Source organism: Colletotrichum aenigma (genome assembly GCF_013390185.1).
Source record: "Colletotrichum aenigma strain Cg56 chromosome Unknown KSG_Cg56_contig07, whole genome shotgun sequence".
NCBI lineage: Eukaryota > Fungi > Ascomycota > Sordariomycetes > Glomerellales > Glomerellaceae > Colletotrichum > Colletotrichum aenigma.
The window spans coordinates 4530452-4546020 of NW_023500913.1; the positions used below are offsets into that span (position 1 = coordinate 4530452).

Below are 15569 nucleotides of genomic sequence, written 5' to 3' on the forward strand. Positions count from 1 at the left end.
TCATCTTTGTCCACCAAGACATCGATCTCCCCCGAGAGCCATTTCTCGCTTCCGCGTCCCATATTTAATCCCACCACAAACGCCGCCTCAACCCCGGAGCGGTGGTCCCTTACAGCGCCAACCCAACTGGGACAGACGTCATTTTCCCCGATCAGTAGCACCCAGAATCGGGCAATCGACCCGTGTGTTTCAGCGCCAGCGTTCCATCGCCTGGGATCCACGGCTCTTCTGTTCGTCTGTCAGCGTCTTCGCCGGAGCGTTTCCGGTTTCCAATACGCCTCGCGACTCCGAGGGTCCGATTGCACCAGGCGGAAACAAACAGCGGCTGCGTCAATTTTTTGCTTGTGATATTACACTTCACAAATTTTCACCTCTCGCAGACTTCTCGAGTGTGCAACTCAACACTCACACACAACTACTTCAGCTTCACCGCCCGCCGGCAAGATGAGTAGACTCGGCTCGTGGTTCCGCTCCACCGCGGGCAAGGTGAGCAGCAATGCGAGCCCGGCGGCCTCACAGATCAACCTGTCTGCGCGGGAGATGGCCGACATCGAGGAGGCAATGGTTGCCGCCGCTCTCATCATGAACGACGACATTGACGGTGCCGAAGAGCGTCTGAGGAAGGGTGACTCGGCCTTTCACCAGCTGGGTCTGTCCATGACCACGTTTCTGCGGTCAGTCCTCGGCTTTGAGAAGGATGTCATGAATGAGGCCTCGAAAAGACTGGCCGATACGGAGGCCAAGGCATGGGCAGATTACAAAAAGGCCGAACGTGAGGGGGCTGCAGACGGAAGCAGCAGGATTTACCCCCCGGGCACCGAGTTTCTGCTCATTCACGCCGAGTCCCAGCTCATGGCCGCCGTAGTTGCTGTCCTGCATGAGAGCTTGACTGAGGCTCTCAAGGGATTCTATAAGCTCCGCAAGGCGTTCGTCACACTTGACGGCATCATGGTGCAGGAAGCAAAGGCATTGGATAAGGGCGGCAAGGCGGATCCGCCGCCGCTGCGGCCGCGAATGAGTGACGACAAGATGCCCGGCAGCTTTGACGATGACGAGTTCGCGGACCTGGACCAGAAGGAAGATAGCGAGATTGAGTTTGTGGATGCCAGTGAGGTTCCCAAATCTGGCGCGGAGACGCCTTCAGAGAAGAAGACGAACGGATTGCAGGCTCCGGCACAGGACATGGCGAACCTTAGCCTGGACAACTCCGGCACCTCGACACCACAGGACGATGCGAAGCTGGCGCCTTTGCAGGTGTCGTCAAAGATGGCGGACGACTCGGATTCGGACTCGAACGTGTTCACCAACCCCGTAGACGTCTTCATCCACAGCGGTGCCAACATGTGCTTCGGCATGCTTCTTTTCATGCTCAGCATGGTTCCTCCGGCTTTCTCCCGTCTTTTGTACGTAGTTGGCTTCAGGGGCGACCGCGAGCGTGGCGTGAGGATGCTGTGGAAGAGCACCAAGTTCGACAACCTCAACGGCGCCGTGGCTGGACTCATTCTGCTGGGTTACTACAACGGCCTCATGGGCCAGGCCGACATTGTTCCCGCCGAGATTGACTTCGATGCTGAGGCCGAGCTGGTTGGATATCCTGCCAAGAAGTGCGCCGCATTGCTTGCCTCGATGCGCCAGCGGTACCCGGACTCGCGGCTGTGGCGCGTCGAGGAATCGAGAGTCGTTGCGCAGCAGCGTCGTCTTGCAGATGCCATTCAGCTGCTTACGACGGGCCAAGAGAGCAAAATGCGCCAGGTCACGGCTCTGAACAGTTTTGAGCTGGCGTTGGCCGCCATGTCTCACCAAGACTGGGAACTCATGCAAAAGACCTTTCTGCGCTGTCTGGAGCTCAACGACTGGAGTCACACCCTGTACTATTATATGGCTGGCTGTGCAGAGCTGGAGCTATACCGCAACGCCGTTCACGAGAAGAAGGATGAGGACGAGGTTCGCAGAAGAAAGAAGAAGGTTGAGGAGCTGTTCCGCAAGGCGCCCACAGTTGCCGGGCGGAAGAAGTTCATGGCTCGTCAACTGCCGTTCGACATCTTCATCACGAGGAAGATCCAGAAGTGGGAGGACCGAGCGAAGGAGCTCAAGATTGACCTGGCCGATGCCATCGGTGTCAGTCCCGCGCAAGAGATGGTCAACCTGTGGAACGGCACGAAGAGAATGAATGATGAGGAGCTCCACAAGTCCATCAAGAGCTTGGCCTGGGAGCGTTGCACCGCGCCGGCCGAGGGTATTGAGAAGATGCATAAGACACCCGATGAGGCTGCGATCCGGTCTGTGTGTCTGGCGGCGATTTACAGGACACTGGGACAGTTTGATGACGGACGGGAGGTTCTGAGCGAGGTTCTCGCGGCCGAGAGGTAAGTCGACCATGTCCCTTATTAATGAGATGGTCAACTGACAAAAACACAGAGCCCTTTTCAAGGGAACAACAAGAGACGAGTACACCATGCCCATGGCTCACTATGAGATGTCCGCTATTGCCTGGTTCGAGTGCTGCAAGCCAGAGTCCAGGAAGCCAGCCGCCGACGAGCCGGCGGATGCAGAGGCACAGGCCAAGCTCGTCAAGGAGTACCGTAAGAAGAAGATGGACGAGTGCCAGGAATGGCTTGACAAGGTCGTCAACTGGGAGGCATATGTCTTTGACGCAAGACTGGGCATGCGTGTGACGGCTGCCCTGGAGACACTCCGTTGGTTCAAGAGAAAGAACAACTGGGCATAGACACGTTTGAATGAATCTGACTAGGGGTTTCAAGGAAGGGCCTTTGGGCGCATCTGGTAAACGGAGACCAAGGCATCGGCGCGCAGTACGGAGCTTCGTTGGTACATATACTTTAGACTCATTGGCTGCTTGCTATTTGGGGTATTCTCGGGACATACAAGAGCAACTCATTCGTTCAACGTGAAGAAATCACAAACAATCTCAACCATCATACCCAAAGGCCTCACGTTCGAAAGCAATCGCAACCCGCCGAACTTTTACTCAGTAGCCTTCTTCTTTCCCTTGCGGCCGCGACCCTTCTTCAGCTCTTGGATACCATCCTGCAGAAAATTGGCACCGTGATTTGCTGCATTCTCTCCACGTTCCTTGAGGCGGTGCTTCTCTGCTTCGGCTTTCATGTCATCAATGACATCCTGCCCACTGCTCGTGCCATGAGCCCAGTCCATAACGCCCCAGGCACCGTAGTTGCCTTCACCCTTGCCGGCGTAGTGGATCGCAGTCCGCCGCGTGATGCCACCCATTATGATACCTGGGACAATGCTGTACCCAGACATGGCGAGGGTCTCTTCTGCTGTACAGAACCCGACGAAGAGGAAGTACGTGAGGAGATGCGGACGAAGAGCCAACGCCGGGACGAAAATTGGGACGATGCGGTGAAGTAGGAAGGGGATGGGGTGGTCAGCGTATGCCATGAGAGAGAAGGGCGGTGCGGCGCGAGAGTGGGCATAAGACGTGTGAAGTTTGCCGATGCGAGTGCTCGTGAAGCGGCGGCCGCGGCTGTGAAGGATGCGCGTGTGGATGTAAAAGGTGAGAATTTCGCGGACGGCGATGAGGAGAGCGATGTATTTTACGAGCTGGAACGGAAGAGGTAGAGCTGTCGAGGCCCGGAAGAGAGGTTCGTGGAAGTAGGAGGCCCAAGCCAGGCTGACCCCCCCCTCGAGGCCTGCGGCGAGAACGAGGTTGATGAGCGCGAGGAGCAGCGTCTTGAGCAGAAAAGGACCGTTTGTGGGTGGGAGCGCTGCGGCGCCTGCCGTCTTGATAGACTCTGACAAAGACGGAAGAAGAGTGTCGAAGAGGAGGAAAAGAAAAGAGGGGCAGAGCCAGAGAAAGACGCGCAGGGCCAGAGTGCCCAGGAGCTCGATCTTAAGAGGACCATGTGAGAGGACGAGGGTAGTCCAGGTCATGTAAAAGAAGAGCAGGTTAAGTGAGGTGGTCCAGGAAGTCATCGCCGGTGCCAGGAAGTAGGATACGATGGGTAGTGAGAGTAGTATATCCATTTCGAAGATCTTGCTGGTTCAGATGTGGTTGACAGGCTTCGTGTAAGTGAACTGCTATCGCCAAAGCACTCTTGCGACGGGTCGAGGCCAAGGTGAAGTCGACGATCTTTCCCAAGTTTACGGGATGCGATAAGTTATAAACGGGTGAAACCTCGTGGCATTTGCGGTAAGGCTGGACTAAGAAAGCCTGGGAGGTGCAAGTAATTAAGAGTCGAGACGCATGTTGGATGCCATGACGTAGTTCCGTGGGCTTGGATCGCCGACCGTTGCGTTGCGTCTCACAAGGGCTTAGCGCCGCAGCTGTCTGGGCCTGGACTCACAGCGGCACCTCCAAAGGAAGAAAATGTACTGCATAGTGGCATGGGGTTTGTTCAGGTTGGGTCCCGAATGAGTCGCCTCTCTTTGAAAGAACTACGGATTGCTGGTCGGTGATTGTTGCAACATGTTCGACACAGAACAAATAGGCTGGTTTCTGCGGCGGTCCAGGATTTGGTAAAACAACAAACAAGTCTCTGTGTTGTTTGAACCCACAGAGGCTTTCGGCTCTCATTTCTTCGGCACTGACTGCGCAACTGGCACTTTGCTGGAGTTCTCATAAAGTACCAATGGGCGCGGTGCGCCCATTCGAATCCCCCGCACAAGAGGCAAATCAGTACCTAGGATTGACCAACGCCCCTCATTCCGCACATCTTATGACGAGACAACGATGTGCTCTAGTGAATCTGAATTGCTTTGAAACCTCGAAGATCTTATAAACAACTGCAAACTTCTCTCACAGCTCGTCCCTTAAGAGGCCATGTCGGTGGGCTCATATCACGGAGGAGATCTTTGTCGGTGAGCTCGGTGAGACCAATAATTCGAAGAAATGAACACTTCCGACTGTTGCCAAGGCACAGACCATACACAGCAAGAAATTTCACGCCTTTACCTCGCTGTAGCGTTGTGCCACACTCAAATTTGCACTCACCACCAAAAACACCAAACATGGTACGCCAACTTCAAAATACCCCCAAAATGCAAAAGATATCACGACACAGGCCTGATTCGAACAGACGCTCCCGAAGGAAGTAGATTTCGAGTCTACCGCGTTAACCACTCCGCCACTGTGCCAATTGATGAAAGAACCAACATAAAATGGCGCATATGAATGTAGCATTGGCATCCTTGCAGAAAACGCCGATGTTTTCCGCGTTCGGGGCGGATTCCCGGCCTGTGCGGGGTCCAAACCAACCAGATAACCCACTTACGCATGCAGGGCAATGCCGGCTGCCTGCCGGCAGCCCAGTCGACTCGCATTCGTCAAATATGACTCTCGTAAGAAGATCAGTGCCGCTCAATACATCCTTTGAACCACATCATGCTTGGGAACCTCCAGGACCAATCAACATGAACCATCACATTCAGGATCATTAATTTCACACTGCAAACAAGTTGTGAGTTGTCACCTGCCTTGGTTGCTGAGTTTGAAGCTATGGTATCACATGCTAACATGGTCTTTCCAACGGCATCCTCTCTTCCAAACGCCAGCCTCTCTCTCTAACAGCAGGCCCTCTCGTTATCAGCCCCCAAGGCATGTTCATCCGTTCTGATCACCTAATCGCTACACATTTTGCTAACTTCTGATACTGCTATAGAATGAAAGCTACCACAGATTACCTAAATACCTTCGCTGATATTACTAATTATATCCTTAGATATAGGGTAGATATTATTTATAACGTTAAACTAAACGTTGGAAATATAAATAAATCTATAGCTTAGAAGTCTAAGTGTAATATCACTTAGCTTACTCTAAGGTACTTGAGTTTTAGAAACGCTTCCCTAGCGGTTAGAACGAAGTAGTCCTCGTTTGTAATAGTAAGTAGAGAGATCTATTATCCCCGAGTCATAGCTATTATTAGCTATTGGATGGACTCAGGTCTTTATCTGTAGTTCAAGGTTGTTTAGCAAGGACTTTCATCTTGCTATCGGCAGCCTCTCTCGCCAACGGCAGCCTCTTCGCCGAACGGCAGGCCATCTACTGGTATGTTATGCTCCATTCTGTGCGACGAATTCAACTGACAGTTGCAGCAAATGAGGGACTGGCTTCGGTCGATTAGCGACATGGTGACGGACGGGGGAAAAAAAAAAAAAGCACGCAACATCATTTAATGCATCAATTTACGCGCCAAGGTTTTACTAACGACGGCCTTCTTCACCAGCACGCTCTCGCAGCGGCAACGGCAGGATCTAGATACGTGGCTTGCGAATGTTCCCAGTCATGGAAGTGGTGCGAACACGCGGAGTACATCGCCAGGCCTCTTTTTCTTTCGCCGTCAGCCCTATCGCCAGCGGCAGGCCCTCTGGCATCGACAGGTCCTGTCGACAATCAACTCTCCCACCGCCACTGATCTCTGTCGACATCCATCTTCTTCGCCATCCATCGTCTTCGCCATCCATCTCTCTCGACACCCTTTTCTGCTGTCGACATCCTTCTCTCCTGTTGTCATCCTTCTCTCTCGCTATCAGCAACCTCTATCTCTTTCGCTATTATTGGCCCCTCACTATCACCGATATCTCTCGCCACCGGCAGCCTCCTCGCCATCATCAGCCCCTCTCTCCACCACCAGCCTCCTCGCTAACGGCAGCTATCTCTCGCCATCGGGGTGACTGGCAAATCATTGCTGGCATCAGCCATCTCTCGCCATCGGGGTGACTGGCAAATCATTGCCCATTAGCAGCCTGCTCGCTATCAGCAGCCCCTCTTCCCACCGCCAGCCTCTTCGCCGACCGGCAGCCTCTCTCACCAAAGGCAGCCTCCTCACCATTGAGGTGGAAGCGATTCACGTATATCTTACACGTCTAGCTGCCGTACGGCTCTTCTCGCAGCCGCTACTTCCATGGACCTGGCAACGTCTGGGCCGTCGAAGACTTGCCTTGGGAGATAGTAAGTTGCAAAATGTTTGAAGAAAACCAAAAGCTAATCTCAAGGTGTTCCATACAGGGTACCAAGCGAAGCCAACCAAGTACTCCTACGACAACCTCTTTTCCTTGCACGAAGCAATCCACCACCACCTCGCCAACAATGTGTCCGGCAATGGCCGTGTCAAAATCCCACACGAAAGAGAATTACCGTATTCAACCGATACTAGACGCAACCAAGATCACATCCACCCAGCATCTGACAAGCCCCTTTCTCTCCATCGAGAACCTCTCTCGCCAACGGCCGCGACATCACCAAGTTCAGCCCCCTCGCCAACGCAAGCCTTGTCAGCCTCTGTCGCCATCATCTCTGCCGCCATCATCGGCCCCCGCCATCGGCACCTTCTCATGTCGTCGTCAGCCCTCGCCATCATCGGCCTCCTTACCAGCAGGACGACTGGCGTATTATTACAATGGGGATCACTGGTACAATATCGCTGGGGGTGACTGACATATCATCGTTGGGACAGGAGACAACGCAACAAGGCGGTACATCCTGTCTTCCAGGGCGCGGGTCTGACTTTGTGGTGTTCAGACGGCCTACGTCGACATTACGACCGAATGAGGGTTTCGTATTGCTTTCCTTGACTGGCGGAGGAAATAGGTCAATGTGCCCGTCCAGTATCTCGTGGCCGAGAAGCAGGGTGAACTTGTAGTCTTACTGTGGGGAGGCTGCGGTATAACTTCGAGGCTCAACAACGCGCACCTTCTGCTGCTGCATGCACGATATAAGCTGATTCAATTGTCTCCTATGATGATAATGGGGGATAGAGAGAAAGAGACTTTACTGATAAGGAAAAGGAGACCGCCGCCATGGATATGACTAAGGAGATAGAAGCGTAAAACGAGTAGGTCAAGGAAGGGGTGGTTGGTAGGCCGCAGTGCTTTCAAGTCTTCACATACTTAGGGTAGTAATGCGAAAGTGAACATTAAACTATCCCGGTCAATCTACCACGCTAATTCGATTTCAAATTCTCGGTTCCGCCTTCCAGTTCTCCCCAGCTCTTCAGCATCATCATCTGGTTTCTTGCAACGGCGACAGCAACGACGGCAGCGAGAGACGCATATACCTACAACTAGCAAGTCTTACACCGCTGGATGATCGGTATTGCAATTATCAAGACTACAGTCAACTTGGTCGAGTCCTCGTCGTGGTTCATGAAATGCTTTGAGTTTCGGCAGTGGTAGCGGAGCTTCCCCTTGAATCCGCTTGAGATCAGGTAGAGACCGAGTAGTTTCACTGTAGCGTCGACATGGCGATGGATTGATTGCCGAGGTAGGCGTTGTCGCAACAGTCGGGTGACCGATGGAGAGGATGCTGCTGATGATGGTTTAAAAGAGACATCATACATCTATAAGTCGAGAATCAAGTCAACACAAAAGAATTTCTTCAGATCTGTCAGGTGGTAGATTCTGCCGATGACGAGAGAGATGGGCGATGGCGTGAACGCCGGTTCAGCACCTTCATACGAGACATTTGAAACCGTCGACTCGAATCCACAAAGGAGATCGTATTAACACATTATTCGGCCTACCCTCGCCTTGCTGGCGGGGGGCCCGATACTGTACTACTATATACTACACGAAAGTCTTGTGCAAAGGTCATGTCCGACATGAATCACCCGTCTGTCCCATGGCTTCGTCCCTTCAAAGCTCGTACCCAGGACGCCATCTGCCAGAGAACTTCGAGACGCGCTCGACGCCGGTGCTGTACATGAATAACCACGCCAATCGTACATGACCCCTCTCAAATACTATGTAAATGCCCATTTTCTGTGGGCTGGTATGTAAATCAAGATATCAGTCAAATCATGGACGGTCGAAGACAATCATTCCAAACATGCCAGATCTGAACTTTTTTTTGGCCAGAAGCGCCTCGCTGCTGTCCTGGAAAGCAACGGGCACTTGAGAACAGGACTTGCTCTACCGCGCGCTGGTTCTTCGACCGCGGTCGTCCTTCTTGCCGTTGGTGGCGCGGAGCCAGTCATCCCACTCCTTGCTAATCTCCATGAGCACAGCGCCCATGACACCGGCGCTCGCCATAAGGCCGTGACCTTCTCCCTCGAGCACGCGTACTTCGCAGCGGCGCATCGTCTTGCCCAGCCACTTGACGTTGTCGACGGGCACGCGGGTATCGCGGCTACCGTGGTGAATGACGACAGGGCGCGTGATGTCAACGTATCGGAAACCGATGGTGTGCCTGCGCTCCAAGCAGACCAACAGGTCGACGGCAGGGTTGGCGCCCGTCGTTGCAAGTTCCCAAATGGCATGCGTCAGTCTGTTGTCGTAGATTGTTTGACGTTCCTTGTCCATCAATGCGTCCGCGGCGGCGGCCAGGATCTGCGTCTCAGGGTCGTAATGGCCCTGTGCCGATGCGGTGCCTGTGGGCCTTATCCTATCCATGTTCTCTGTGGCAATCGGAGCGGGTCCGGTGCCAAGCCAGTCATCGCCGGTGCTGTTGCGGTCCTTGAAGTTGAAGAGGCCGAGATTCTCCTTGTCGAGGTGGGGTGTCGTGTCCCGCTTTCCCCCGTCCGACATGGCTGGGGTGCCCCGACCTGTTGTCGCCGTCGATTTGCGCTTGCTACGTCTGGGCGTCTTGGGTAGCGAACTCGTGATGGAGCTGCTCGTGGCGGACATGAAGGAGCTGTTGGCGGCTTTGAGGAATGGCGTCGGTAGTGCTCGAAGGATACGTTGGGATGTCGGGATGGCGTTCGTCGGGGGAAGGGCCTGCGATGTGCCGAAGACGTTCATTTGGGATGGCGGGATCCAGGGAGCAAGCAGATGTATCCTGCCGCGAATGTGCTGAGGCATGCGAAGAGCCGTTGCCAGGGCGTAGATGGCACCAGCGGAGTGTGCGAGGATCGAGAACTTGGTGATCTTGAGAGCCTGGCAGATGGCGTAGACGTCGTCGGGCCAGCTGAGCGGCGTCGCGGTTCCATCAGCGTATGCTTCGCTGTCCCCAACACCAGGTCTGTCAGGTGTGATGAGGCGCAGCTTGAGTGTCAACGCCAATTCGTCATAGAATGCCGTGATGTATCTCGTTAACCCCATGCCCACGCAGCAGAATACGGCAGACCCGTCGGCGTCTCCCACTTCCGAGAAGGAAATTACACGTCCAGTCTGAGGATGCTTGATCTTCTGTGATAGTCTGGGAGAGCACAGATAGGATTCGACGGCGTCGTCGATGGAATCGGCGCTGCGTGGACGCTCGTAGCCGGCGGGCATGCTATTGCGGTTGTCAGGAGACGCAGCCGAATTGCGTGCACTCGTCTGCGGCTCTTCTCCCTTTGGACTCAAAGGCCCGGTGGAGAGCCGCTTGAGCCTTGAACTGCTGCGCTTCATCTTGAGGGTCTCGCCAACGTCTGAACTGTCTCGTAGTGATTTCCGAATGTTCCGGTCGGCGCTCTGATCGTCTCGACGACGACCTTGAGCAACGGCGGGGAAAGGAGCGCTGTCCTCAACATCTTCCTCCTCAAACAACGGACCCGACACTCGGAAGTCCTCAGTGTGCCTGGTCTCGAACAATGGGCGGCTCGCTAGCTTGCCGGATGCGTCGGCCGATATCCTAGCCAGGTCGTTTTCGGAAGCATGGCGAGACAGGTGTTTCCGCCGTGGAGCATCCCGCGCAGGCGTTTTCTCGTGTCCTTCATATATAACATCGCTCGTGCCGTTTTCGCTTTCTCGCTTTGACCGTGAGGACCTCGTGGACGACCTCTTGGCGTTCGATCCAGTTTTGAAGAGGGACGAATCTCGGGCTGGAATCGGCCGCGGGCTGGCGGCTTCCCCACGGTTGGGGCTCGTCATGTCCGGGTGGTTGGAATTCTCTCGCGTGGGGGATTCCATGTTAAAGGCGGGTTCTTCGCTAATTGGTGTCTCGGCCAGGAACGGATCGGGTCTTAGTGACGTTCCAGTGAAGCTGCTCGAGCTTCTTTCACCGATACTCGCGCGTTTCTTCTCTTCCTTTTCTCGAAGTCGTTCCTTGGAGCTCATATACATCAGCCCCCTGTGACTCCTTCCCTGCTTCTTGCCCCAGCTGTCGTAGGATCGTTGCCTTTTGAGCTCTGGGGTTGGCGCGGAGCCGCGTTCTATTGAGAGATTGCCGATGCTCTGAGCATCGTCCCGCGACCCGAGCGAGCCTTTTGAGGAGGGCCGCGAAGAGCTTCGCAGAAGTGATCTGAGGCCACCACCAGAAGCGTCACGGGATGGTGATTTGGGCGCGGTCAAAGGCGAGAGCCCAGAAGGCGGCTTGGCGGTACGGATGACGGGGGCAGACGCGGCGACCTCGTCGATGGGGACGTCTTTGGCGCGAAGTTCCGCAAGTGATGGTTGAGTAAAGGCGCCGTAGTCGACTCCGAAGCTGCCGTTGCGGGGTGAGACCGGGACTGACAGGCTCGGGGCACTGCGCTCAAAGTGTTGGTCGGCGGGCTTTGAGATGACGGAGAGACTGGTGATCAGAGAAGATATGACCTCAGGCGAGCTGGGGACGGCATCGGTATCGCGGCGCGACGGAGGAGGTAAGGAGCGGCGGCGTTGTTGGCGAGGCTCAGGGGTTTGGAGGTTTCGGTAGCGTTGAGGGATAGGGGGGATTGAGTTTGGGTCGGAAGAGTCCATGGCGACAACAAAGGGAGAGAAAGGAGAAGGGGATTTAGAGAATCGACAGACCACGCGACTGCAGAACGGACGGCGGGCGGCACGGGGCCGGGCTGGGCTCAGGAGATGGTACGGGACCTGCTGCTTGCTGCCGCTTGCTGCGCTGCTACTGCGGCTGCGGTGCAACAATGGCAGCAGCAGGATGCAGTCAGGTCAGGTACCGCACAGAGCGTGTACAGGAAAAGGTACAGACGAGATACACCGTACGTACAAGTCAACCTGGAAGAGGAAAGGAACGTGGAGGGGGGTGTCACTGGTCGGGGTGACGGACCCAGGGCTCCAGCAGGAAACAATGGGAACGCAACCCAAGGCGAGGAAGAAAGAGAGCCACAAGACAGAGCTAGCTTGGGTGGCCGTGGCCCCCTTTGCTGTGCGACAGACAGTTGGGACCAAGGCGGGCTGTCTTACACAGCGCGCGCGCGAGAGGCGGCTGGTGGTTTTCTAGAGCAGAGGTAGTTTTCTGTAGTCTCTGTCGTAGTTTCTCCAGAGTCTCCTGGATTTGGCGGCGGCAATGGGCCGGATCGGTGTTTAGCACGGCGCGCAGCTCAGGGCGAGGCGAGATAGGACGGGACCAAGAAAAGGGTTCGTATCGCTGGCGCACACAGGGCGCAGGAGAGAGCAACAGGAACAGGAACAAGAACAGGAACTGGCGCAGGTACGCGGCGGTGACGTGGGTATCTGCGAGGTACTGCGACCGCAGATCGTACAGTGCCGGTGGTCGTCCTCGTCTTGGCTTCGTTCCTCTTCGGTCTGGTCTGTTCTGGTCTGACGCGAGGGAGAGAAATGCGCGTGGCTGCAGCTTTCAGGCAGGATGGAGATGGGGGATGGGGATGAGGCGGAGGGCGTTCGGGATAGTGTCTCTGTCGCCGGTCGAGTGTCTCGTCTTGTCTCGATTGTTCGCGTTGATCGACCAAGAGAGGAGATAATAAGAGGGGGCCGTGCTCGCCTTTTCTTTCGTTTTTCTGCCCTGCTCTGGGAATTTCTTTCTTTCTTTCCCGCAGTTCCCTTAAACCCCTGGCAGAGATAACCTTGCCTTGCGCTCGATCAGATGAGAGAGAGAGAAGAGGGTGTGTGGGCGCAGGCGACTGGCGCGCAGTTGGTTGGTCGTTCGGGGTGATGATGCGATGTGACTGTAGGCAGTGACAGCCAGAGGTTTGCTGCAGGTCTGGCTGCGTTTGACTGGATCGGGGAAGGGGGAGGATTTAGTCTACGGTCGGCCGGAAACCAAGAGGAAGAAAGCTGCCGCTGGTGGGATGGGAGCAAGTCAGAGAGGAATGCAGCCCAACGGTCCAGGGTCGCATTGACTGCGGTCTAAACTGGTGGCGTCGCAAGTCGGATTGATAATGGCAGAGAAAACCGGCGAGAAGGAGAGAGAATTGGGCAAATATTGATTGCTCTCATCTCTCAGAATCTGCCTTTTCTGGATGGTCACTGCTCACTGGTCAGGCGGCGCGCCGTATTATTAGCTCCAGAGCATAGGTAGGTACGCTATTAATGACCGATGGGACCCCTCTCTCGCTGCCCCGGTCCAGGTGCGAAAAGGTAAAGAGAAGGGACGGACGGATACGTAAGAGTGGAAAGGATGGAGGAAGAAGGGGATGAATGGCGAATGCATAACTGTCTGTTGCGTGGTGCGGCCCTCTGCAACGCAATGCCGACCGCATATCAGACAGAAGAGAAGAGACGAAGTGACGAATCATGGTGTCTGTGTGGTCAAATAGAGGACAAAATGCACCCAAGGATGTGGGAGAAGAGACCAGAGCGCGCCCGTTGGACATGGATGTGTCTCTGAGAAAGGCGATGGATGGACGATTGGGACACGGCTAAGTGGGTGGAAGGCAGGACTCGAGCAAGGGGAACGAGGGCACCAGAGCAAGGGGTAACAAGAGAGAGACAGACTGAGAGAGAGAGAGAGACATGGAATGGATGCCTCGGGGAAAGGGGGTCTGTGGAAAAAGCGACGAAAGACGACTTCACTTCACTCACCAGCCTCTCCCGGTGCAAATCTCAACCCAGGCGCACGGGACCAAAAGAGTGGGATGGAAAGCAAGGGGCCCTGTCGCTGAAATTTTGGTCGTTCTGGCCTCTTCCACTGATATTTGCTGGCTGCGAAGATCGCCGACTATGACGGAGGACAACAGCCAGCCTGATGGGTGTGACAAGACGCCGGCGCCCTCTCAATTGTCAATTGCTCCTGTTGCTTCTGTCTCTGGACGATTTAGCTTGTTCCTGCTTGTCAGATATGTCAGCTTGAAACCGCCACTGAACTCTCTCCTACTGCGTCCACATGTGCATGTCCCTTAAAGTAACAACATCCCACCACACTTCGCGTCTCCGGGGCACCAGGCTGGGCGCGCTCTGGGCTCAATTATTACCCCTGGACCCGGGCAACCAATTGACCAATCTTGTCTCCAGCTTTTTGCCCTCTTTTTCGGCCCGGTGCGGATACCCAAAAAGACCCTGTCGGTGGGAACAGGGGCGGGAAGAAGCCGAAGGAAAAAAAGGAGGAGAGAAGTTAAAGAATAATAAAGTACGAATAAAACCAAGAGCCGGCCGTCAACCCGTCCGATGCGCCGGGGAAAAAGATTGCAATACGGCGGTACGATGCCCCTGGAACCAGTCGACCGGGACCCATGTTCAAGACGCGTCCATCTGAACGTTGTTCGCGCTGATGTCGGCATGTCCATCCATTCAACTGGCTCTAGAAGGCAGTAACGAAACGCCACAGGGAAACCCAAGGGGGAAATGCAAAATTCGATGTAAGCTAGCGTCCGGTGTCTGCAATTCCCGAAGGCCTCATAGACGTGAGACGAGCTGGATGAACTATGAATGGAACCCGACGACGAGATGTGCAAACTTACCCCTCAGAGCGCAACCCTCAGAAACAACTGATTGCCCCGAGCTTCTGCCGTGAACGGCTTCGATTCGACCTTGAATGATGTTGATCAAATCTCGGAGTTCGGTACGATACGTCGCCGTCGACTTGATTCCGTGCTCGAGCAGAAAAGATCGGTCGTGGATGGTCACTAGCGGTCGATAGTCTCGTCTCGCACGATCGCGGCCGACGATGATGGCGATGAGCTAACAACGGATTATCGAAGAATCAGGCCCGAGCCAGAAAAATGGAGTGCACCAGCGGCGTCGGCGCCCTATATATCATGTTCTCAACATTCCTGCCGTGCCCTGGTCTGTGAGGGGTTCGTGTCTCTCCCCAAGACGGGAACTATGATGATCTCCCTGGGGGTGGTCTTGACCTGTCTGCCCGCGAAGCACTTGTCTCTCAGCGGCATCGTACTGCTGCCCGATGATACGCTGGCTCGCCTTCCTGTCGTGCGGGCCTCGTACGTGCATCCTACCCTGCACCTGCAGATGTCTCACTAATATTTCTCAACACCAGTGTGATGTGCATGGGCCGAGCCCTCGCGGGAGACGTGCACCTGTGAGCGTTGCGGCCGTGACAGGTGGGTTCGAATCTAACAGAAACAAACGTCGCTCGGTCAAGTCGGTCGACGTAAAAGAACGAAGCTGGTCGTGTCCGAGGCCCCATGCCGTCTGTGGCTCGCAACGTAGAAACGCTCTAGAAGACGTCAATGCGGGTCTTGTGGCCTGGGTGCATATGCCGCGACTTGAGCTCTCGTTCAGCCCAGCTTAGACGAGATGAGCGCCTTGACTGTAGCATCTCGTGGGTTGTTTTGATTACAGCTCGTTGCACCAGGTCACGAACGTCGCACGTCGCGTCGTTAGCGAGTGCCACCGCAGCAGCGAGCCATTTGTTTCCTTGTCAGCATCGCCGGTAGAGATGACGGACCCAAGGGAAGCAAGTGGCGTCCCAAGGGTCAAGTCTCGTTCGACTTGCAATTGCGGTCTGTTGTGGCCTCATGATGTTTCACTGGAGCTACTATGTCTGACAAAAGCAAGAATACCGTTCCCTGCATCATTGCTTTTGAGATGCT

At 54.9% G+C, this 15569-nt stretch overlaps 3 protein-coding genes across 3 annotated transcripts; 1 reads left to right on the forward strand and 2 right to left on the reverse strand.

Annotated features, from left to right (window-relative positions):
- Window positions 1-444: 444 nt before the first annotated feature.
- On the forward strand, window positions 445-2728 carry IML2 (Inclusion body clearance protein IML2; the record flags this gene model as incomplete). Its single annotated transcript, XM_037326760.1, has 2 exons — window positions 445-2366; window positions 2419-2728. 2 exons carry the CDS (start codon window positions 445-447, stop codon window positions 2726-2728), a joined length of 2232 nt encoding a protein of 743 aa, XP_037175500.1.
- Window positions 2729-2985: 257 nt separating this feature from the next.
- Window positions 2986-4005, reverse strand: CGCA056_v011515 (uncharacterized protein; the record flags this gene model as incomplete). Its single annotated transcript, XM_037326761.1, has 1 exon — window positions 2986-4005. One exon carries the CDS (start codon window positions 4003-4005, stop codon window positions 2986-2988), a length of 1020 nt encoding a protein of 339 aa, XP_037175499.1.
- Window positions 4006-8889: 4884 nt separating this feature from the next.
- CGCA056_v011516 (uncharacterized protein) lies at window positions 8890-11577 on the reverse strand (the record flags this gene model as incomplete). The annotated part of the gene is made up of 1 exon (XM_037326762.1): window positions 8890-11577. The coding sequence occupies one exon, from the start codon at window positions 11575-11577 to the stop codon at window positions 8890-8892; it is 2688 nt and encodes an 895-aa protein (XP_037175265.1).
- Window positions 11578-15569: the final 3992 nt, after the last annotated feature.